This window comes from Notechis scutatus, chromosome 1 (genome assembly GCF_049901735.1).
Source record: "Notechis scutatus isolate UNSWTSFEM ecotype Mainland chromosome 1, rNotScu1.2, whole genome shotgun sequence".
In the NCBI taxonomy this organism is placed as follows: Eukaryota; Metazoa; Chordata; class Lepidosauria; order Squamata; family Elapidae; genus Notechis; species Notechis scutatus.
In genome coordinates this window covers 95,324,824-95,348,114 of record NC_142009.1, presented here as the reverse complement: position 1 = coordinate 95,348,114, position 23,291 = coordinate 95,324,824, and the positions used below count along the sequence as shown (strand labels likewise).

At 37.2% G+C, this 23,291-nt stretch overlaps 1 protein-coding gene across 2 annotated transcripts in view; it reads right to left on the bottom strand.

Moving 5' to 3' along the window:
- Positions 1-23,291, bottom strand: part of ARHGAP18 (Rho GTPase activating protein 18) — a 105,824-nt gene that overhangs the window by 34,323 nt on the left and 48,210 nt on the right. For both annotated transcript variants that reach the window (XM_087972073.1, XM_026666093.2), the window contains exons 2-4: positions 11,521-11,720; positions 7,322-7,557; positions 3,396-3,468 (exon numbers count right to left, since the gene is read on the bottom strand). In XM_087972073.1, the coding sequence (XP_087828199.1) occupies positions 3,396-3,468; positions 7,322-7,557; positions 11,521-11,720 (509 nt within the window). The remainder of the gene's footprint in view (positions 1-3,395; positions 3,469-7,321; positions 7,558-11,520; positions 11,721-23,291) is intronic.

Genomic DNA, 23,291 nt, shown 5'->3' with positions numbered 1-23,291 from the left:
ATTTTTGGCTGCAACAGTCACCTGCAACCCCCTCTGCTAATGAAAATGTAGTTCAGGGAGTGGGCATGTGAGCTCTGTTTTCGGCTGAGATGGCATACTGCAACCCTCTGCCAGCAAAAACGGAGCTTGCAAGGGCCGCATGTGGCCCTCCCAAGCTCAATTTTCGCTGGCAGAGGCACCACAGGCTGGTCCTTCACTGTTTCCAGAATGGCTTGTGGGGGGCAGATCTAAGCACCCCATGGGCTGGATCCAGACCCCGTGCCTTGAGTTTGATACCCCTGCTTTAGCAGCTTCTAAAATACCTGGTAAATTATTAACACTGAACAATTCAATCTCAGGATATGTCATTATTGTGAGGTAGTCCAGACAAGAAACAAACACATCAGCTCTATTTTACTGTAAGATTATATTAATAGAATGTTACATTCTGAAAGTACATTTCCTTCCTGTCACCTTTACAGCCCAAGAAACTAGGGAAGAACCCTTTTGACCTATTTGCCCTGTCCACAATTCCTGTTGGGAACTAGGCTGCCTCTTATCTAGCCTTTCCCCTGGCTGCAGCTCTTGCCCTTGTCTCCCAAGCCAAGGTCAGTCCCACGTATCCTTACAGAATCTAAGCCTCTCTTTTTTTTCCTGTCAAAAACGAAAGGAACAGTTTAAAATATCTAACAAATATACAAGAAGTTTTGAATCAAGATTTGGAAATTCCAATTCTTTTCAACCAATGTACTCAAGTTTTGAAGAACACTAAATTTATATCCTTTTATTTAAGTTTAAATTATTTCATCAAAAAAGAATTTTTACTAGCATCAAAGTAATTCTAGATCTGAGGAATTACGCGCAAAAAACATATATACAAAGTGATAGCAACGTTCCCACTGACAATAGTTCAAACCGTCCATCCAATCAGAGATGTGTATAATGTAATGTGGGCCATCTTCAGATGGTGATGCAGACAGATGTCTGCCATTGACTTTGGCCTATTTTGAGAAAGACCCACAGTTGCGCAGTAAGCAAGCAATAAGCATAAGTAGTAAAGTTCTTCCCCAAGTTATACAGTTCATTCTCCAAAACCTCCAGCACGTTTCCCACACCCACAAAGCCCAATTATTTTCCCCTCCCCTCATTACTATGGCAGCCGAAAGATGCAATAGAAAGGAAAGGAGTCTTGAAGGCTGACACCCATGTAGATTTATGTCCATTTTTGGAGGGACGTAGGTGGGGATTCATCTTGTGAGAAGATGTTGAGAGCACTTCTGACTCAAATGAGGGAAGAAATTGGATTATATCCTAAGTTTTTGTCCATTTAGGGCAGGGGTCCCCAACCACCGGTCCGCGGACCGGTACCGGTCCGTGGAACAAGTCCTACCGGGCCGCTGGTTTGCTGGCGCCGCCATCTTTTTGATGAAAAAGTGCTTCCGGTGAGCTTTTCCGGGTAGAAAGCTCACCGGAAGCACTTTTCATCAAAAGATGGCGGCCAGCATAATGCCGGTACCGGGCCGCGCCATTAAAAAGGTTGGGGATACCGGGCCGCGGCATAAGAAAGGTTGGGGATCACTGATTTAGGGGGCACTTATGATGGAACAATTTGTCTTTCAGCTGTTTCTCAGAGTCTGGGTCAGTCAGTGCATGGCATGACATTACTCCCAAAGGAGTGTAAGGGAGAACATGCCCAATGTATAAAAGTTAAAGTGCTTTCATGTTTCTTGCAACACCAACACACATAATCATTAGTCCATCCATCCAGTAGACATAAAAACAATATTCTCTATATTAATGGAGTCTAAGAGTGTCTTTCTTGTATTTTGCATAGAGCACCACCTGACAATGGGTTTTGGACCTGGATTTTGCTGAGATAATCGCTAAAGGTGAAGACACTCTGATCCAGCCACCAGCTGGCGATCAGAGGCAGAGGCATGCCTCAGTGCCCTACACAAATGTGAAGGCTACCCTTGATGTTGATGATGATACCATAGGTTGATATTTATTTATTTATTGGATTTATATTGCTGTCTATTCGCCCATGGCGACTCAAGGCAGCTTACAAGGTATAAAACCACATTTAAAACAGTAAAACTAGTAAGAAGAATCAAATAAATTAATATAATAAAATCACCCCCCATCTCCCACCCCAGCGACAGCAGATCACATGAGCCATTTAATGGGTTCCATCCCGCTTTGGGTTCTCCAGGCCCACTGGCAGAACCAGGTCTTCAGCACCTTCTGGAAGAGAATTAGAGTGGGATATTTGCTCCCTTTTATATACGAGGCAACCCCAACTACAATCCCATTACATGCCATGCCCAAATAATGCTTTGTGAAAAACAGAACTGATAATTATTTGACGAATACCTAATGTAGACCACAATTTGTTCCAAGATAAGCCTGGATAAACCAGTAGACAGAACAGATTTTCATCCTGTCGCAACTTGGAAGCAGAGCTCCATTAGGCAGTAAAATTGCCAAATGCCATATTAAATGGCCATTTGCATGCAGGGCTGCAGAGCATGGAGCACATGAAAATAGTTTTTTACAACTTCCCATTTCTAAAGCAGTCATGAAGAGGCATTGGAAAAAAAAAAAGAACCAGATGTTACAAAATTCTTAAATAAATGCTTGGTCATTTTCCAAGCTAAGATTCCACAGTCTGGTTAATTGGCAGAAGACCGATGTTTTTCAATCTTCCCCTCTCAGCCTTATGCTGACCCAACAGTTTGGCAACTTTCCCATCCTAGAAACTGTTCTTACCAACAAACGGCTGCCTGCCTCTTAGGAGTACACGCTGTTTAGTACTTGAACTTGGAATTTTACAATAGGTCTGTTAATGGTACTATATGGGTTGATTTTTCTACATAAAGACTCCATGGCTTTTGTCACTATGCCTGTTCACAAATTAACACAACTTCTTAGAATTAGTTCTGACACATTACTATTTTCTTTTGTTGCTTTTTCCCCCTCAAGTATAGGTTGGCAATTATGGTTATGGTATATCCATCTGCCTTAATTGTATTTCTTCTTGTGGTTCCTTAATCCATTTTAATAGTCCTAATTCTGAGACGACCTGGCCTTTTCATATATTTGAAACCAGAATTTTATAATCTCTGACCCTGGCCATATGATTATGAATTTATTAATATATCTGTAAAATATTTAATCTATTACTGTGACTACAAACCCACTAAGTCATATAGCAATATTTGTTTTTGACCTAATGTGATAAGGTAAACCAGAGCTTCTTTTTAGTCATCAGACTTCTAAAAACCATGGTTTGTTATTTTACAAACAATACCTTTGCCTTATTATGCTATATAAACAGGATTTCTTAAGAGAACTAGTCATGTTGCTCACCAGCTGTTAGTAGAGTGACCTAAATTTTATTTTACACAAAAATTTACCTTCTTTGGCGTCTTTTTGTGAACTTTCTTTTTTCCCTTCTGCTCTTACAGGCTGGTGATCAATGCTGGATTCCTACAATATATGAAATAAGTAAACTAATAATTAGATACATAGGACTGAAAACTAAATATCAATGATAAGCTATCTGTCTTAATAAATAGCATTAATTAGTATTAATTGCTTGCTATTTGAGAGAACAAAAAACAACTTCTAAGAGAAACTAAATATGTATTTATTTATTTAGCATATGGATATACAATATATATTAACATTTCACATAAATTAAAAACACAGTAGAATATTAATGTTAAAAAGATCTATATTTAAATACCAATGCCTAGGTCATCTAACCACTGAAGTACAGGATTGTTTATTTGAAAGAAATCAGATGTAGACATTGCAATACATGGGGTGATTAATATAGCACAATTAATAAGCTCTTCATACCAATGCATAGCTCTCTATATATATTACCAAAAGTGGAATTAAAAATTAATTCTACAATCTCTCAGATCTATGGGCCAAACCAGCCCTCTGAACCTTACTAAACAAAATCAAATGTATTCTAGTTGAATACATTGCATCATTTTGATTCAAATCAATTTGATTTTCTGAAAGATGAATCAACAATTCAAATGGGATTTGTAACTCCTGTAACTGGTCTCATTAGATTGTACATTCAGAGGAGACAGCAATAGGAAATCAGTTCAGAAATTAGTAGGTAAGGATCCTACTTAACTATTAAAAAATAACTGAAGAACCCATAGAAAAATAGCATAAGAACCACTAATACAAGCACATCTATTACTATAAGGGAAGACCCCCTTTATGAGGGAGATGGGTAATTAAGAAGTTTGAGATCTATCTATCTATCACAAATATGAAATGTGCCTGCAATGCTTCAGTTAAAACTCTAAATGATAAAAAGCTAATGAAAACAGAACCAAAGACCAGCATCATTAAATTTTTAAACAGTATTAAAATGATGTATTATATAAAGAGTTTAGCAATTTTCTTTATTAATAAACAACTTTGCTCTTAACATGGATTTTGAACTTTTATTAAACATTTCAATAACTACAAAACTACAGATTAGATATAAAAAATAAGACTTTCACAGAAAAGGAATACAGTTAATACTGAATACTTGGAATTTTAGAAGGTTCAGAGTCTCTTAATATAATTTCCATACAGATATAATGGATTACTTTTAACTTTACTTGTATTTCTTTTGTAACTCAAATCAGAGAAATATCAATTTACAATTCTTTTACTGGAATTAAAATCTGGTGAAACCACATTTCTAAATTTATACCTCTTTTTAAGAATTTCCAAGGAAAACCAAGGTTTGTGTACAAAAACCTGCATTCAATGAATTCAAAGAATGCTGGTAGTTGGCCAATTTAGGTAAGTTGTTTCTTGAAAGCCTCCAGTTAATAAGCAAATGGAGGGGAGATTTATTAATTTGCCATCAGAGTACCAACTCTGGGTGGCTTAGAAGTAAAATGTTATTTTTGCCTGCTTATCCACTGATTTTCTAGACTTTTTTTCTCTGATATTATGATTCACATTACAGAATACTGATTTTGAAGTGGAAAATGAGGAGAGAGCTTAGCTTTTTCTTTAGATTTTTATTTTACACTGTACTTTCACACGCTAAATTGTGTTAACAGCAAATGCGCTCTAGATATGAATGTTAACAGTGGAACAGTGGAACAAATTTTATTTTCAATGTATTTTCAATTCTTCCCTGTTGACAGATTTTAAATGGGAAAGAGAATTAATAAAATATTGCCTTCTTTGTTAAAAGAAAGAATCCATGTGAGTTAAAACTGCTTAATACAATGGTGGCACATGTTTTTTATCCAGATCTTATCTATATTGGATTTCCAATACAATATCAAAATTCCTTCATAGCTTATCATTACTAATCTTGTCTTATATAACAGATCTTGTTGCTCTAGAGAAAAATCCATCTCTTAACTAGGTGCAATATTTTCACAATAATACATTTGTTGTCTTATTTCTTACTGGTTTAAAAAGAAAAAAAGAAAACTGTTTTCCTATTTATAAATATAAAATAAGCATGGAGTTATACTTCATAATAAAAAGTAGCATTGTTGATGGTATCAAAGAATGAAAATGCAATTTATTACTCTAAAAGTAGACTCTTTCACTGTTTCACTAAATCAGTTTACACACAGTTAATACACACAGAAACTAATTTGTTGCTCTCCTCCTGGCTTCTCTATTTTCAAGAAGGAAAGCTAAATTGGTAGAATAGATTGTAGCAAGATGGGCTGAATCAGTATCATGAACCATCCATAAACTCTGACTGGAAGGAACTATAGGAATAGCACAGAAGAAGAAGAATGGCCATGTAAATGCCCAAACACATTCTGCTGAATTACTGCATTAGATCTCAATTATATGTCTTAAAACAAATGGAGAATGTGTTGCATAACAGCCTGCGAGTTTTAGGAATTACATTTCAAGATTATCTACCACTTCCTTTTTTTTTTGTTCCTAACAGAAATAAATACTTTTTCATATTTTTATTCCAGGACACTGAAATCTCAAGTGTCTATTATATATTCATATGTAATAGAAATGCAAGGTGCATCAGGTTTCATGGGGCATTTGAAAACTAATGCCTCCTTTGCACTGAAGTAGACTTCTAATACTATTATAGATATGCCTCTGTAGCCTTATATTTATTTATATCAGCCATTCTTCAATATTTGTAATTTATGTATTACATTTATATGTTGCCTTTCCTCTAGACCAGGGGTGTCAAATTCGATTTCATTGAGGGCCGCATCAGGGTTGTGCTTGACCTTGGGGGGCCAGAGTGGGCATGGGCAGGGTGGGCATAGCCAGCTTGACATCACTTGGATTGGAGACATCTGTGGTGGCCCAATTACTCTGCCAGAGAAAAAGGGCTCCGGAGCTTTGTTTTTGGTTGCGACAGCTTCCTGCAATCCTCTGCCAGCGAAAACAGAGCTTGGGGGGACCCGCGTGCAGCCCTCCTGAGCTCCATTTTGGCTGACAGGGGCACCTTGAGCCAGTCCTTTGCTGTTTCCAGGGCGACCCCATGGGCCAGATCTGAACACACACACCCCAGGCTGGATCTGGTCCCCGGGCCTTGAGTTTGACACCCTTGCTCTAGAGATTAGGCTAAGGGTAGATTTGAATGCACAATAGGTCTTCTTGGTCATAGTCCAACAACACAATCACTACATCATACTGCTCTCAATAATTAACAGAATATCATAGCTGTATACAATTCAATAAAATATTGAACACTATATTGGTCTCTCCTAAATGTGAATTAATTGAATGACATTACCAAGCAGGAAAGTATTCCTCTACAATACATACTTTCTTTTCATTCTAAATATTCTATTCAGAAAATATTTTTCTCTATTTGTAGAATATATGAGCAATTCATTTAAAACATTTCTCAATTTTTAGAACTGCTGAGGAATTCTGAATTCAGAAAAATCAATTTGGAGGAGTCATGCAAATTGATTTCAATGCAACTGCCTATTCATAAACAAAAGTTGCATCCTTTCTCATTCAAGTTTAAATGAAAGACACAAGGATCAAAATAAAATTCAGGTCCTCTAACCTACGTTAAAATATGCTCCTTGAAAAGTTTCTTTATTTCACTTCAAAGTATAGAATCCTTACAAAAGAAAAAAAATAAGGCAAACTTTTAGAAAGTATACATGATCCTTTACATAGACAATCTACCCTTTTAAAAAAAAATATATGGGCAAATCCAGATTTTGTTTTCAGCTCTTCTGAAATGTCCTCTCCTGTGGGTTTTGCTAAAATGGAAAAAGTGCATTTCACTTCCCATTTATCCTGTTGAATAGCTTTTTCAGAAATGCTAAACTAAAGCCCAAAACTAGGAACTTACTTTTTCCATTGATTCATTTTGTTGCTTGAAGATCTCTCTCACATCAGGAACTTGGTACTGTTTGTTTTTCTTCCTCATTGTCTGGGTGACAGTATCAACTCGCTTCTGCACTGCTATAGCCTGAGTTCTTGTCAAGGTAGCCAAAACCACCATGCTTTCATGGGAATCTGCAGCAGCTTCACCAAAGAGGGTTGACAGACCTGCTTCTTTTAACCACTCTTCTTCCAATTCACCCTCTACTCAAATAAAGGGAAGAAGGACATACATTTATGATGCAGTTTGTATTACGTTCAACCCCATATTTTTAGCAGAAAAATGAAAATAGTTTCTATGGTACAGTAGAAACTTTTTAATGTACTAAAAATGAAAAGAGGCCACAACTAGTGATTCAACTCAAACATGGTTAAAAATTTTCAAGCCTATCATATTGAGGCTAAAACACTTGACCTAACCTGAACTCATGTTTCATGAGAACCCAGATTGTTGGGGGCAATATGTAAACAGCTTAGAGAGGGCGGTAAAGCATTATGAAGTGGTATATAAGTTTAAATGCTATTGCGAATTACTTCTGCACAAAATTAGATGAAACCTACTGGCTTACATGGGAAAGGTTTGTTTTTTTAAAAAAGTATTCCTGTGGATTGTGATGGAGCTGTAAAAAAGATCATTCAAATATCAAGACATTTGATTTCTGTTAGGAATGTAAGTCACCTAACAGCTATTTAGGTTGGACAATATATAAACCAGGATAAACATTTTAAAACTGTATCTTTAAGAGAATCCTAAAAGTGTAATTGGGTGTGGTTTCTCAAATGGCCATAAGATGGAGCCAGAAACCTGAGTTGTTTTAGTCTCAGAAGAAGTGAGTGAGTCTCTGTTTCCTTCTGTTGGGGAGTATTGCCATTCCTCCATTTCTTCTAATTGACTGATATTCCTGGATTTGATGTAAATCTGATACTGAACTGTTTTTTGACACTGGACTTTGTTATTGGATTATCCCTGGACTAAAAACTGACTGATCTTACCTGTGAATGACTTTGGACTGCCTATTTTGAACTTTGCTTAAAAATTTTATTGGAAGTGTACAGTGTATCTGTGTGATGTGTGTGTATTATTCAAACACTACACTCAATTCGTCTCCCTGTATGCACTCATTCTCCAAACGGGGAATTACCTCAACACTGGTTATGGGCCCTGGCCATACCAGGCTCAGATAACTTGAGAGTTAGTGTGAAAGCACAGTACTGTATACAGACAGCTGCTTACTGTTTAATTGTGGGTTACTATCCTGGTAAAGATGGCACAAGACACTTCAACAAGTTCAGTATCAGACTTACATCAAATCCAGGAAACGGGGAATTACCTCACCAGTTTCTGTTTTGTGTTATTCTTTACTGTTATCCCACAGATCTTTTCTTTTCCCCACAATAATCATGTCAAGTTAAGATGGAAGTTACATGATTGAGAAGTCCTGAATCTCAAAGTTATTTGCATGCTTTGTTTTTCCCTGTTTGTTGCATAACTGTGGAGTCAGATTAGATGTTACTGCTTTGCAAAGTCTTACAGTTTGTTATTACAGCTGGATATAGAAAATTGGTTTTCTCCCAAACCATAAAAACCATTAAAAAACTTTAAGAGGAAATAAACACTTGCAAACCTGGGATGTTACATGCAGCAAGACATGGTTTGCTATTACATATAAATATGGCCATTAAGTTCCATGGGAAAGGACAAGGTACATAGCAAAACTACTATATCTGTACTATATCTGTACCAAAACCATCACTTCTCTTTTCTGTTGATTCCTTGTAAATTTGTGGTTTTTGTTGCATGGATTTCCTTCAAAAAATATGAATGTGCTGCATCAGAATTTTTCATCTGTACTTTTTACCTTTTCTAAGCCACTTGTTTTTCTAAGGGAACTCTTTATTAACTCAATTTAATCAGAGGTTATCAAGCTAATGAGTGCTGTTACTGCAAATGGGCTATTGCACTGCAACATTCAATTGTTTTTGTTGATGCTCTCCTTGCTCCTTGGTGATTTCTAAGTAAGGGCATAATTTCCTTATTGTTTCTAGCTGGCAACACTTTAATACTTTCCTGAATACAGAAGGAGTCCCGCAGAGAAAAACTATAAATCATTCATCTGCTAGACAACTACTGTAGGACTACTCAATAGTGTTTCTGCTACCTTCACAAATTTATTCATATCAGTTTTCCTTATAGATGAAAGAAATTAAATGGTTTTTTTAAATTAACACAATTTTAAACTATTCTCCACCTCCAAATCTAAAACAGAACTTAGTTTTGTTCTAACACATTCTGATAAACAGTGTTGTTTGTCAGATATCATTCAATAAAAGTTTTCTCTGTTATTTTTAAATAGTGTTTGGGTAGACGTCCATAGCAGAAATAACACAATATTTTATTGGGGGGGGGGGGAATCAAATAAAATATTAATTTTATTTAGATGTAATTCTTTAACAAGTAATAAATAATAAGTGTTTGTAATGCAGTTTGTGCTTTTATTTTGCTATCTTCACCACAAAATATTTTACTACTGTTGCTCTTTTAGAAATTCCCATCTTTCCAAATTTAAAAATTTAGTATTTGTACAATATTTTATTACAAAATTACAGTTGTTATACCTTTTGGCAATGTGAAAAACCCTAAAAAATAAATACTCCTAATAATAAAATATATGATTGACTTACGTGTTTCTAAGAATGGTTATATGATCAGCACTGAAATCACAATGCTAATGTATTATCTGACATATAATTATATATCAGTCTCCTTTCTTTTTTTAGCACTAAATCAATACTGAACCTTGTACGTTTAATATGTAAGTATGTGACACTATTAAATTTAAAGTGGTGTTATCTAAAAGTGAGAATTTTTTTTAGACAGTAGGAATAGTTGAAATATAAATACTAGATCATTTCTAAAAGCAAAATTCCTCAAGCATTACAAGTGGATGTTGTACTGCAGGTTCTAGCTTTACAAGACAATCAGTCTATATAAAAAAGGAACAACTTCCTGCTACTTCAACTATGGTTTGGCCCTAATCCAGTATCAATAATGGCTGAAATTCCTTACTCCTGAACTATAAACCAATGGGCAATAAATGTTGCACATATTATCTGGAAGCAAAGCCAGCAGTATCACATCATGAATGATCTGTATCACATTACTGTGAATCAGCCAACAGAAGGGTGAAAACTTTTATACTACATTCCAGGCAGTTTAGGATTCAATTAATTTCAATTTCATAAATGAAGAAACCAGGCGTACAGATAGTACTGATTTTTAAAATACAGTACAAAATTCCTGAACTTCTAGGACACTGTTGATATTTTTGGTTTGGTGTTGTTTTAAATGAATATTTTTAAAGCTGAACAATGTTTGATCATCAATGGCTACTCACAACAAAGTCTATACTGTGGTAATGTTGAGCAAATACCCAATAATTAGTTGTGGTTGGTTCCAAAGCACATTTCAAATAGCTACAATGCTATTCTCACCAGAAACGATGACAGAAAAATAAAATGGTTAATGAGGAGCTAAGTGCCAAAAGTAAAGATGAACCTGGTTTGAAGTAGGCTTTGTAACCCATATGCACAGATGACTTGTATTTTATTCCATTATCTTCTCCAGTCCTATTATGTTTTATATGATGAATGTGCACATTCAGACTGGAGATGATTACATAGCTAACAAGCGTCACAAAAATCAGAACCTCTCATACTCCCTTCAACTTCAATGGGAAACATATGGAACTGACCTATTGGCTATAATTAAAGCTTGATGATGTCTAGCATCTTGCTTCCAGAAGTGGCCAACCACATGCCCAGAATTAAAACTCACTCCAATGTCTGTTCTGATTTTCAGTGTCATAATTAATAAATAACTGTTCATAATCCTTCTTTAAATCCATCTGTACATGTTGTCACCATAAATTCCACACATAAATTATATGTTATTTAAGGAAGTATCTTTTCTTACAATCCTTAGTAATCTATAGTAACACATCCATGTTTTTCACATTATTACTAGTGAACTGTTAATAGGTGGCAGATTTAGAAACATCCACCAATCTTAAATCTGCACTATGCCTAGACTAGAAGCAGAAATCAAACAGTGCAAAACCAAACCTTCAAAATCTATGGAATAGTTTCATAGAGTTTAACTGTGATTACCATCAGGTTCTTTCACCACAACCAGGTCACGTTCTTCATGATCACTACTTCTTGTTTCATGTATATTTTCAAGTTCTTTCCAGTAGTCATCCATGGATAATTCATCAAGTGAATCTTGAGATCCTGAATGCTCGCAAGGGAGCTTCCCTGAAGGCTTCTTAGAGTTATCATGATTCATTGTATATTGGCCAGACCTCCGGCTAGAAAACAAACACACCAAAATAAATATTTAAGCCTGTGGAACAAACCCAGAATGACATCAAAGTCTACAAGAAACCCAGTCCTGATGACTCCATGGGTTCGTGCCAAATCACAGAGGTGAGAGTTGTCTCCTGAGAGCCATTAAGCATTTTTTTCAGCCTCAACAGATGGCACCATCAGCCTACCATATCCAAGCTCAAAAGATAAGCAACCGTTCCTGCTTAGTACTTGGAGTACTTGAATTGTCTGATTTGGTTCTGCAACCCAACAAGACAGACACAGACTTTAAAGGATAGTTAGAACTGCAGAAAAAACAATTGCTACCAACTTGCCTTCCATTGAGGACCTGTATACTGCACGAGTCAGAAAGAGGGCTGTGAAAATATCTACAGACCCCTCATATCCTGGACATAAATGGTTTCAACTTTTACCCTCAAAACGACACTATAGGGCTCTGCACATCAGAACAACAAGACACAAGACACACACATTTAGTTTTTTCCTAAATGCCCCCACTCTGCTAAACAACTAATTCAACACTGTCAAATTAACTACTATGACTGTATTACTATTCTTCATCTCATCTCATACCTACCTCTTCCCACTTATGGCTATATCCATGTTGCTTGTATCTTTACAACTTATATTGCTTTTATTGTTTCCTAGTATGATTTGATTGCTTATTAGTATCCTATGACTATCACTAAGTGTTGTATCTTATGATTCTTGATGAATATATTTTATTTTTTCTTCATGTACATTGAGACCATATGCACCAAAGACAAATTCCTTGTGTGTCCAATCACACTTGACCAATAAAAAATTCTATTCATTTTATTCTATGTATGCATGTATTTAAATTTATTTATTTATTTATTCATTTACTTACTTATTTACATCTTGAACCTGAAGCTGCCAATCTCAAGCATGAGACTCTCTGGCTTACAGCACTTAAAACACAATCAAAAATAATACACCAAATGCAATTTAAAGCACATAAAAGCATATACAATATGAAAAAACATTAAAACCATTCAATAATCAATTTCTGAGTTACAGAAACATTCCACAACATTCAATATACTGAACCGGCTCCAGTACAGAGAAGGATCCCAAATCTCAGAAACAAAGTCACATTTAGTAGGGTTATAAGGCATGAAAAATATTCCAGAAGGCGACAATGGAAAAAACATTGGGTATACAAGTAAGATACTAAGATTGTTCTTTACTTTAAAAAAAATGAGTCAACCTTAAGTGAATATCAGAAACATTTTATAAATCCAAGAAAAATGCTTTTTCAAAGTATTAATCATCAACATTCCACTAAGTTCCACTGTTTTTCATGAAGCAGCAGCATATTTTCCCACAGTTGTTTTTCCCTTTCCCTGTCACCATGCCCTTTCAGTGTATTTAGATGTATATCAAACATGGATAAACTGTCCCAAGACAACTGGAGCTAAAATAAAGAAAACAAGTTTAATGCCCTGAGGGGAATCTATTTATCTTTGTGTCCAAAGCTGTGGCACACTTTTATTTGTTTACTGTATCTCCCATTAAACTGACTTAAGAATGTAACATTTAACTCAACTGTATTAAAATTTGCCAGTTCTGCACACATAATTTGAAAATAATAAACTGTTAGCAGTGTTACTTAATGTGTACACACATACACACATGCATAATTTATTTATTCCGTTGTCATAAAGGTTTATATTTGCAATTTAATCCAATTTGTTGGCCAGTTTGTGCATAGGAGTCTAGGAGTTCTCACTTTAGGCAGAAATTATTCTATTTTGGTCACATTATGCAAAGACCCAGCCATCTGGAAAAGCTCTAATCCTGGGAAAGGTGGAAGGAAAGAGAAGAAGATGACCAGCAGCAAGGTGGATAGATTCAGTTCCAGCAGCAATGAGTGCCCTATTAGAAGACTTGAAAGAAAAATGCAATTCAGATAACTAATATTTCATATTTTAGCACAAGAAATTAACATTTAAAAGTAACCACAAACCAAGTTTTTACCATGGGATACACATGCATTAAAAATGTTTATATACAGTTAAATGGTGACCTAGCAAACTTTCTATCTGAAAAGGACACTTAAATTATCACCACTACGCAAGAATATGGTGGTCATTAAGCTTGCATAACGTACGTTACTTTTACAAGTACTAATAATTCACTGTCATGCCCTTTAAATATTCCCTAGCATTTTTTTCAGATTAACAGAATACTAATTAAATCATTCAACTTACTTAGTTGTTTCTTTCAGTGGAATAGACATTCTTTATTTATAATCCTCTTTTGATGTCAATACCAGGTGGAAGAGTGGAAGGACCTACGACAACATACCAAGGCCTACTTGCCATGGCCAACTCGCCACAGCCAACTCACCACAGTTAACTTGCTGCAGAACAAGAGTTGCACTAATATCAAAGAAATAGTGGAATAGAATCATTAAAGAAAGGATGCCAAAGGCAGGAACAAAATGAAATGTGAATGACAAAAATTAAAATAATATTTAATTATTTAAAATAATTAAATTGAATTGTTGAATTATCTTGCAGCGAAATGACCCATGGCGAGTTGGCCATGTTAAGTTGTCCTGCTGCAATTTGGCCATGGTGAATTGGCCCTGGAGAATTGGCAGTGGTGAGTCGATCGTGGTGAGTTGGCCATGGCAAATCAGCTGCAGCAAGTTGTCCCATTCCAAGAGGGAGAATGGAATATGTAAACAGGTGGAGTTATTTTCATTATATTTGGTGGATAAGTCTGCATGGAGGTGTCATAGGAGAAGAGTATTTTTAACACCCCATCTCAAAAGGAAGACAGAACAATGGAAGATGATGGACAGGTGATAGGGGAAAAAATGTCTGCCTGAAGTGAGAACTGCTGATATGGGAACTGTACCACATGAGAATTCTTCGATACTCTCAAGCTCAGATTCAGATTCTTAAAACTCAGTGACCTTTGCAACAAATATTTCTCTTTTAAACAGCAATTCAGCTCTTGGCTTTCACTTACAAAAAGAACTGCTTAACCCCACAGTATTTCAAGACATCCCAAAGGAATTTACTCTCTCTCTCCTGCTGTTTCACATTTACATAAGACTGACAGAGCTTATCCGAGGATTGGGTGTGTAGTCTCACCAATGTGAGATGATGTCAAGCTTTCTCTCTTTTTCATCAAAATTCAAGAAAGTTTAAGAAATAATTATTGTGGAACAGTTAGTGAGCAAGTAAAATTGAATATACTCAATCACAACTCAAGACCCGGAAGAATATTTAAATTGTGCTATGGAGGGATTACTTTTCCTTTAAAAATCAAGAATATGATCTATGGACGTTTCTCAATACATCACTGACATGAGAGGCCTCTGCAGATAAAAATTAGCTTAGACTGGCATGTTACCTGAAGCATAGTGGATGGAAATACTTCACTAAAATTTATTTTGTCAATCTAATAATTATCTAGGGCTTCAAGACAAGTGCCCAAAACTGGATCTGACAGGACACTCTGGTAATCTGTTAACACAATGAAGTCCAAACTTCATTTCCTTGCCCAATTCCTTTGAAAATGTTAACACCTTTAATAGCTTTGAACCATCTTTATTATTACCTTTATTGTCAGAGTACAACATGTGTACAATGAGATTGGCTGAGCTTCCCTTCATGTACCTCCCCCAAACACAACTCACAGTGAGGACAGAAGTCCCTAACCCAGTCCCAATCTTATTACACTGTGTGACCTTATTGCACAACACACCGGCCCCGCAAGTCTATCATACTATGTTGACATGAAGCTTTTTTCTGTTCAGAAGTCTGACAGCCCACGGGTAGAAACTGTTCTTCAGTCTGTTGGTGTGGCTGGCTATGCTTCTATATCTCCTACCTGATGGTAGCAGAGTGAAGAAATGCTGACCAGGCAGCGAGCCCTAGCAATGTCATCTAGTGGTATCAGGGAACAGTCCATGATGTTTTGTGCTGTGCTCACCACCCTCTGTAATGTCTTTCTATCCGCAGCTGTCAAGCCAGCATACCACACCGTAATGTAATATGTGGGGACGCTTTCTATTGTGGACTGGTAAAAGGAGGTCATCAGTCACTATTCCACTTTATTCTTTCTCAAGATCCTAAGGAAATGGATTCTCTGTTGGGCCTTTCTGGCCAGGGTTGTGTTGATTTTTCAGGTGAGGTAGACTCCCAGGAATTTAAAGGTGGAAACTCTCTCCACATAGCCTCCCTCGATATAAAGTGGGGCAGGTTCCCCTTTCTTCTTCCGGAAGTCTAACACCATCTCCTTTGTCTTGCTGATGTTTAGGTAGAGGATTAGCTTTTGCCATTTTATCTATTTCACAGGCAAAAGATTGGAACAGCATCAGACCCAGTCAGAGTAATTCCTTCATTTTTGAAACCCTGTGCTGAACAGCTGGCCCACATCTTCATATAGATTTTTAATAAATCACTGGAGATGTCTTATGTCCCTTCTTGCTTCAGATGTTCTACCATCATCCTAAGAAATAAGAAATCCTCCATCAGGGAGCTGAGTGACTATAGGCGAGCCACTCTGATAACTGTACTTATGAAGATCTTTTGAGAGGTTAGTGGTGGCCCACCTGAAAGTCAATCACAGATCCATTGTTAGATTCCTTGCAGTTTGCCTAAATAGGTCAGCAGATGATGCTGTCAATATGGCACTGCACTACATTTTGCAACATCTTGAATCCCCAGAGACCTATGCATGGGTCCTTTTTGTAGACTTCAGCTCAGCATTCAATACCATCATTCCAGAAATTCTTCACTCTGAACTGATTCCGTTCTCTGTTCATACAGGTAGATTATCAGTTTTCTGACAGATAGAAAACAATAAGCGGAGCTAGTACCCAGGCAATTAGAAAAAGTGCCCCTCAGGGCTGTGTGCTCTCTTCATTGTTCTTCTCTCTATATATTAATAACCGCATCTCTAGAGATCACAGTTAAAGTTCTGAAGTTTGCAGGTGACATAATGGTCATTGGCCTCATTTGAGACAGTTATGAGTCTGCGTATAGACAGGAGGTTGAACAACTGGCCTTGTGGTACAGCTGGAACATTCTGGAGCTGAATATGCTTAAAACTGTAGAGATGACAGTGGGTTTTAGGAGAAGCCCTCCTATTATATCACTTTTCACTATATTCAACTACATAGTATCAGCAGTAGTCTTTCAAATTTTTCAGTTCTATGACCTCCTGGGAGTTGAAATGGACACCTAACATTAAAACCATATTTAAAAAGGCATAACAAAAAATGTTATGGAAATTCAGACTGCCCCAGGAGTTGTTGATACAGTTTTGCAGAGTCTGTCATTTGTACTTTTATAATTGTCTGGTTAATGGATAGTTTAAGACTGCAGGAAGAACAATTGCAATCTACCTGCCTTCTGAAGACCTGTATATTACGTAGGTCAGAAAGAGGGCTAAGAAGATATCTACTGACCCCCTCACATCTTGGACATAAACTGTTTCAACTCCTCCCTTGGGATGGCAATATTTATTTTATTTATTTATTTATTTGATTTGCCAATTGTTTACAAGATAATAAGTATAAGTGTATACATAGTTGTGAATACATGAAATGGGTACATATAAGAAAAATAAAAGAATAAGAGAAACAATAGGACAGGGACGGTAGGCACGATGGTGCGCTTATGCACGCCCCTACAGACTTCTTAGGAAAGGGGTGAGGTCAATAGTAGACAGTCTAAGGTTAAAGTTTTTGGGGTTTGGGGAAGAGAATATAGGGCACTGCAGGCCAAAACAACTAGACACAGGAACAGTTTTTTCCCCTCGTGTTATCTTTGTGCTGAACAACTAATCCTCACAGTGCCGCCTGATGTCTATGTGTGGTATGGCTGTAGTTTCATTTTTTATCCTTATCTTCTTTCATTCCCTCCTCTTATTGATATTATTATTGTTGGGATTATCATTATTCTATTGCTATGCATGTACACTGAGACCTTCTGCACTGGAGACAAATTTCTTGTCTTCAAATTTCTTGACTTCAAACTTGGCTAAATAAAGTGTTCAATTCAATTTACATTTCCTGACTTTTCTGCTGGTCTTCAAAAGTCTTTCTATGCTATTATGAGGTTTGCCTACACTTTAAAATAATTTTTATAATTCATTTTAAAGTCATTAATTTGTGATGTTGTGCTTTTTTATTTTTAAGTATGTAAATAACATTGCTTGGTGAAGTATCTTAAAATGCTTTTGTTTTCAGGATGGCCCAGGACCAGCAGTAAATCTTTTTCTGGAAATTCAATCATCACCCACAGTCTAACAGCAGTAGAGTCAAAAGCATTGGATAGACATGCTGTGTTCATGGCAGTTACAAGTAGTCTTAATAATGAAGATCACCTACTGTAGAATCAAACCCTCTATTTAAAATAGCCAAAGGGTTTTTAATCTTAGGTCTTTTTCTCCTGTCTTTGCGAAATAGTGGATTTCTTGAAGCTTGTTTCTGAGTCTTAGATGCAAAGAGCCCCTGCATTGTATACTGCTCAAAAAAATAAAGGGAACACAAAAATAAGACATCTTAGATCTGAATGAATGAAATATTCTTATTAAATACTTTGTTCATTACATAGTTGAATGTGCTGACAACAAAATCACACAAAAATTATCAATGGAAATCAAATTTAGCAACCCATGGAGGTCTGGATTTGGAGATACACTCAAAATTAAAGTGGAAAAAAACACTACCGGCTGATCCAACTTTGATGTAATGTCCTTAAAACAAGTCAAAATGAGGCTCAGTAGTGTGTGTAGCCTCCACGTGCCTGTATGACCTCCCTACAATGCCTGGGCATGCTCCTGATGAGGTGGCGGATGGTCTTCTGAGGGATCTCCTCCCACACCTGCACTAAAGCATCCCCCAACTCCTGGACAGTCTGTGGTGCAACGTGGTGTTGGTGGATGGAGCAAGACATGATGTCCCAGATGTGCTCAATTGGATTCAGATCTGGGGAACGGGTGGGCCAGTCCATAGCATCAATGCCTTTGTCTTGCAGGAACTGCTGACACACTCCAGCCACATGAGGTCTAGCATTGTCATGCATTAGGAGGAACCCAGGGCCAACCGTACCAGCACATGGTCTCACTAGGGGTCTGAGGATCTCATCTCGGTACCTAATGGCAGTCAGGCTACCTCTGGCGAGCACATGGAGGACTGTGCGGCCCCCTAAAGAAATACCACCCCACACCTTTACTGACCCACTGCCAAACCTGGAGGATTTTGCAGGCAGCAGAACGTTCTCCACGGTGTCTCCAGACCCTGTCACATCTGTCACATGTGTTCAGTGTGAACCTGCTTTCATCTGTGAAGAGCACAGGACGCCAATGGCAAATTTGCCAATCTTGGTGTTCTCTGGCAAATGCCAAATGTCCTACACGGTGTTGGGCTGTAAGCACAGCCCCCACCTGTGGACGTCGGGCCCTCATACCATCCTCATGAAGTCTGTTTCTGACCGTTTGAGCAGCCACGTGCACATCTGTGGCCCGCTGGAGGTCATTTTGCAGGGCTCTGGCAGTGCTCCTCCTGTCCCTCCTTGCACAAAGGTGGAGGTAGCGGTCCTGATGCTGGGTTGTTGCCCTCCTACGGCCTCCTCCATGTCTCCTGATGTACTGGCCTGTCTCCTGGTAGCGCCTCCATGCTTTGGACGTTATGCTGACAGACTCAGCAAACCTTCTTGCCACAGCTCGCATTGATGTGCCATCCTGGATGAGCTGCACTACCTGAGCCACTTGTGTGGGCTGTAGACTCCGTCTCATGCTACCACTAGAGTGAAAGCACTGTCAGCATTCAAAAGTGACCAAACCATCAGCCAGAAAGCATAGGAACTGAGAAGTGGTCTGTGGTCACCACCTGCAGAACCACTCCTTTATTGGGGATGTCTTGCTAACTGCCTATGCTTTCCACCTGTTGTCTATTCCATTTGCACAACAGCATGTGAAATTAATTGTCAATCAGTGTTGCTACCTAAGTGGACAGTTTGATTTCACAGAAGTGTGATTGACTTGGAGTTACACTGTGTTGTTTAAGTGTTCCCTTTATTTTTTTGAGCAGTGTATTTCATAATGACCCCCATCCTATCTCAGTCCCCTATGCTTCCTGTCTTGTCAGACCCATCCCTTACAACAAAGGAGAAAACAAGCTGTTACAGCTCTAAATAACTTTTAAAACATGGGGGTTGGGCTAGTAGCTGTACTTATTTTTGAATGGTCATGTAGGCAGTTGGGCAGGGCAGAAGCTAAATTTTATATCTTTGATGTTTTCATGATGATGCTCTGAATAATGTAACGATTTTGTGCTTTCATAATAATTCTAAGGTTTCTTCGGTCTGATTGCAAGGTTTGTGGGAGGGCATGATGAGCCTCTTGTTCTATAAAGATTACTTTATAGCCACTGTATTGTACTATACTGTACTGTACTACATTACACTACCACTACACTATACTGTATAGTATATATACTTTATATATACTGTCACAGAGAAAGGGGACTCAATCTATTCTCCAAAGCACCCGAGGGCAGGACAAGAAGGATGGAAACTTAACAAGGAGAGAAGTAACCTAGAAATAAGGAGAAATTTCCTGACAGAATAATTTATCAGTGGAACAACTTGCCTCCAGAAGCTATGGGTGGCTCTCCAACACTGGAGATTTTTAGCAAAAGCAATAGCACTTAGACTTATATACCGCTTCACAGTGCTTTACAGCCCTCTCTAAACAGTTTACAGAGTCAGCATATTGCCCCCAACAATCTGGGTCCTCATTTTACTGACCTCAGAAGGATGGGAGGCTGAGTCAAGCTTGAGCCAGTGAGAATTGAACTGCTGGCATTTAGCTGGCAGTCAGCAGAATTAGTCTGCAGTCGTACTGTATTCTAACCACTGTGCCATCACAGTTCTTTTAAGAAGAGGTTGGATAACCATTTGTTTGAAATGGTATTCCTGCTTGATCCCGGGGTTGGACTAGAAGACCTCCAAGGTCCATCCCAACTCTGTTATTCTGTTATGCTTGAACAAATCTTTTATGACATGGCAACAACTCCATTAGCAAGCACTATTTAGTTAAGTGCCGGGACAAAAAGGATACCTAACCTTCCTTGGAGATTCACTTATAAACAGACTAATTAGAAATGTTTTGCAAACCTCAATTTACCTTAGAGGTTTGAACCAAGTACTGAAATACTGCTGAGACAGGGCATACAAACGCGAATTACAAAACATTTAAAAAAGGGTTTTCCACTTCTCGTGCAGATGAATATAGTAGCTGTTGCTCAAGGAACATCATTTTCCTTCAGAGAAATTCTTGAGACTTAATGGCAATGAGATAATTTTTTTTTCCCAAAAATTTTATTAATTTTTTAAAAAACAAACATACAAACCAAACACAAAACATGAAAACATAAAACATCTTTTTTGAAAGCAGCTTGATCCCGGGTTACATCTCTTCGTACAGACATAAATTCAAGTTCATGCTCACTTTTATATACCATTCCATATCTTATTACCATTCTACATTTTCTATATAGCTTCTCCCTTCTTTTCACTCTCTTAATTCTATTTTATTTATTTCATCTCAATTTAAATCATTATACTTATATCCTTTGTCTGTCCTGTTTCAACTGTCTATTATCTTTTCTCATTAACACAAAATTTCTCCTGTAATCACTGATTGGAGTATGACGCCTTTATATCTTTCCCCTAAATTTAACACTTAATATAATACATAACTTTCATTCGGATTCTGCTTAGTACATTCTAAAGCTACACACTATATTTTAAGAAAAGAAAAAATTATAAATATATAATATAATTAAAACAACAATCCATACCAATTGAACTCTATCGTTAAAATTAATATTCATTTAAATCTTAAACATTTTACACATTCCTTTTCAAACAGGTATCATGCTTCTATGGGAACCCTTATTAATTTTGCGTAGTTACTTCCCTCCATTTCACTTATATTTTAAAACATTATGTAATTAAAATGTTCCCATTCCTTCTTAATTCAATTCTCTCATATTTCATTTCATTTATTTTGTTCAAAAAAGAAAAAGTTTCACTAAATTACATGCAATATTTTATCCCATTTTATAATCATATGTTGTTCCAATTTTCTAACATTATTTCTAATACAAATACAACAATCGCCATTTCTAAAAAATGAAAAATGGAGCCAAAAGAGCCCTTCCCTTCTTGTTCCTCTTCTTTATATTTTTTAAATTCCATGTTCAGTTCATCCACAAATGATGCCATTGTAAAAAAAAAATTAAACAACCACCCAAGTATTTTTAATCATTGAAATATAATTTCCCAAAGTCCCAAAGTCACCAAACAGTCCAAATACACACAAGCTGTTCCATTTAACACTTTCCTCTTTTTTCACTTTCTCTTCCTGGGGTTACAATTCAGTTACAAAGTTCCAATTAAAATGTATCTTTTAGAAGTCTTGTTACAATTTAACTTTTGATTCTTTTAAATTCCAAGCAGTCTCCTCCAGCCAAATCTTACTCTTTATTCTTTTCCTCTCCCTTCCCACTTACAGCGAAAAAAAAGTTTTTTCAATCTTCAGAAATCTTTATTGTCCCCTTGGCTTTGATTTTCAGTTTAATTACCTGCTGATGCCAAAGCGGGTTTTTCTGATTTCTCATTCATCTGCTGTCACCGTAAGAAAGGAGAGTGAGAAAAAACAAACTTTCCCTTTTCACTTTCATTCGCTGCTTCCGGATCTTCCTTGGGAACGATGAATCTTTTTTAAAGTTTAAATTCCAGGATATCTTGAATGTTGCTTCTTATCCCGGTCAGCCAAAACTTTCACTTCTTAGATTCCTCCTGCACATTCTTTTCCGGATGAGTGCTTCTTTGAGGTGGCCATTTCTCTACCGCCTTCGGAAAAGGGAGTTAAGCCAGCTGAGGAGGGGAGGTGCAGTTCCCCTCAAAACCCTGCCGGATCTCCCCTGTCTTCGGCCACCTCTACGGGGTGGCTTTAGCCCCGAAGCTGGCTGGTTCAGGGCACTCCAGCGGCGAGCACAAGCAGAAACCGTGCACGATCGCGGATTCCTGCTGCCGCTGAAGCCCAGCAAACCGAAAGTTTCCCGGCAATGAGATAATCTTTTGGGGCATAAATATAACATTAAAAATATAATGGATACTAGGAGGAAACAAAATCTTCGCTATTTAGAGGCAATCCCTGATCATACAGAATATTAATCATTGACAAATAGAGATTGAAAATAGTTTGTTTTTTTTACCAGGCCATTGGTTTCAAGACAAAAAAGCACTGTTATGACTTTAAAAAGTATGGTGCAGAGAGGCTTAGTTCATGTTTAGGAAAAAAAAACAAGTACTTTAACTCACAAGTCTTTAAACAATGACATACTCATACAACTTTTAATCCCCACAGTTTTGTATTTTAGTTTCCTCATAATATTGTTGCTATAAATGAACGTGCATTTGAGGGTGACTCAGATGCTGACAGAGCATGCAGCTGTTCTTTTGACCAAAACAACATCCTTTTATCAGGATATA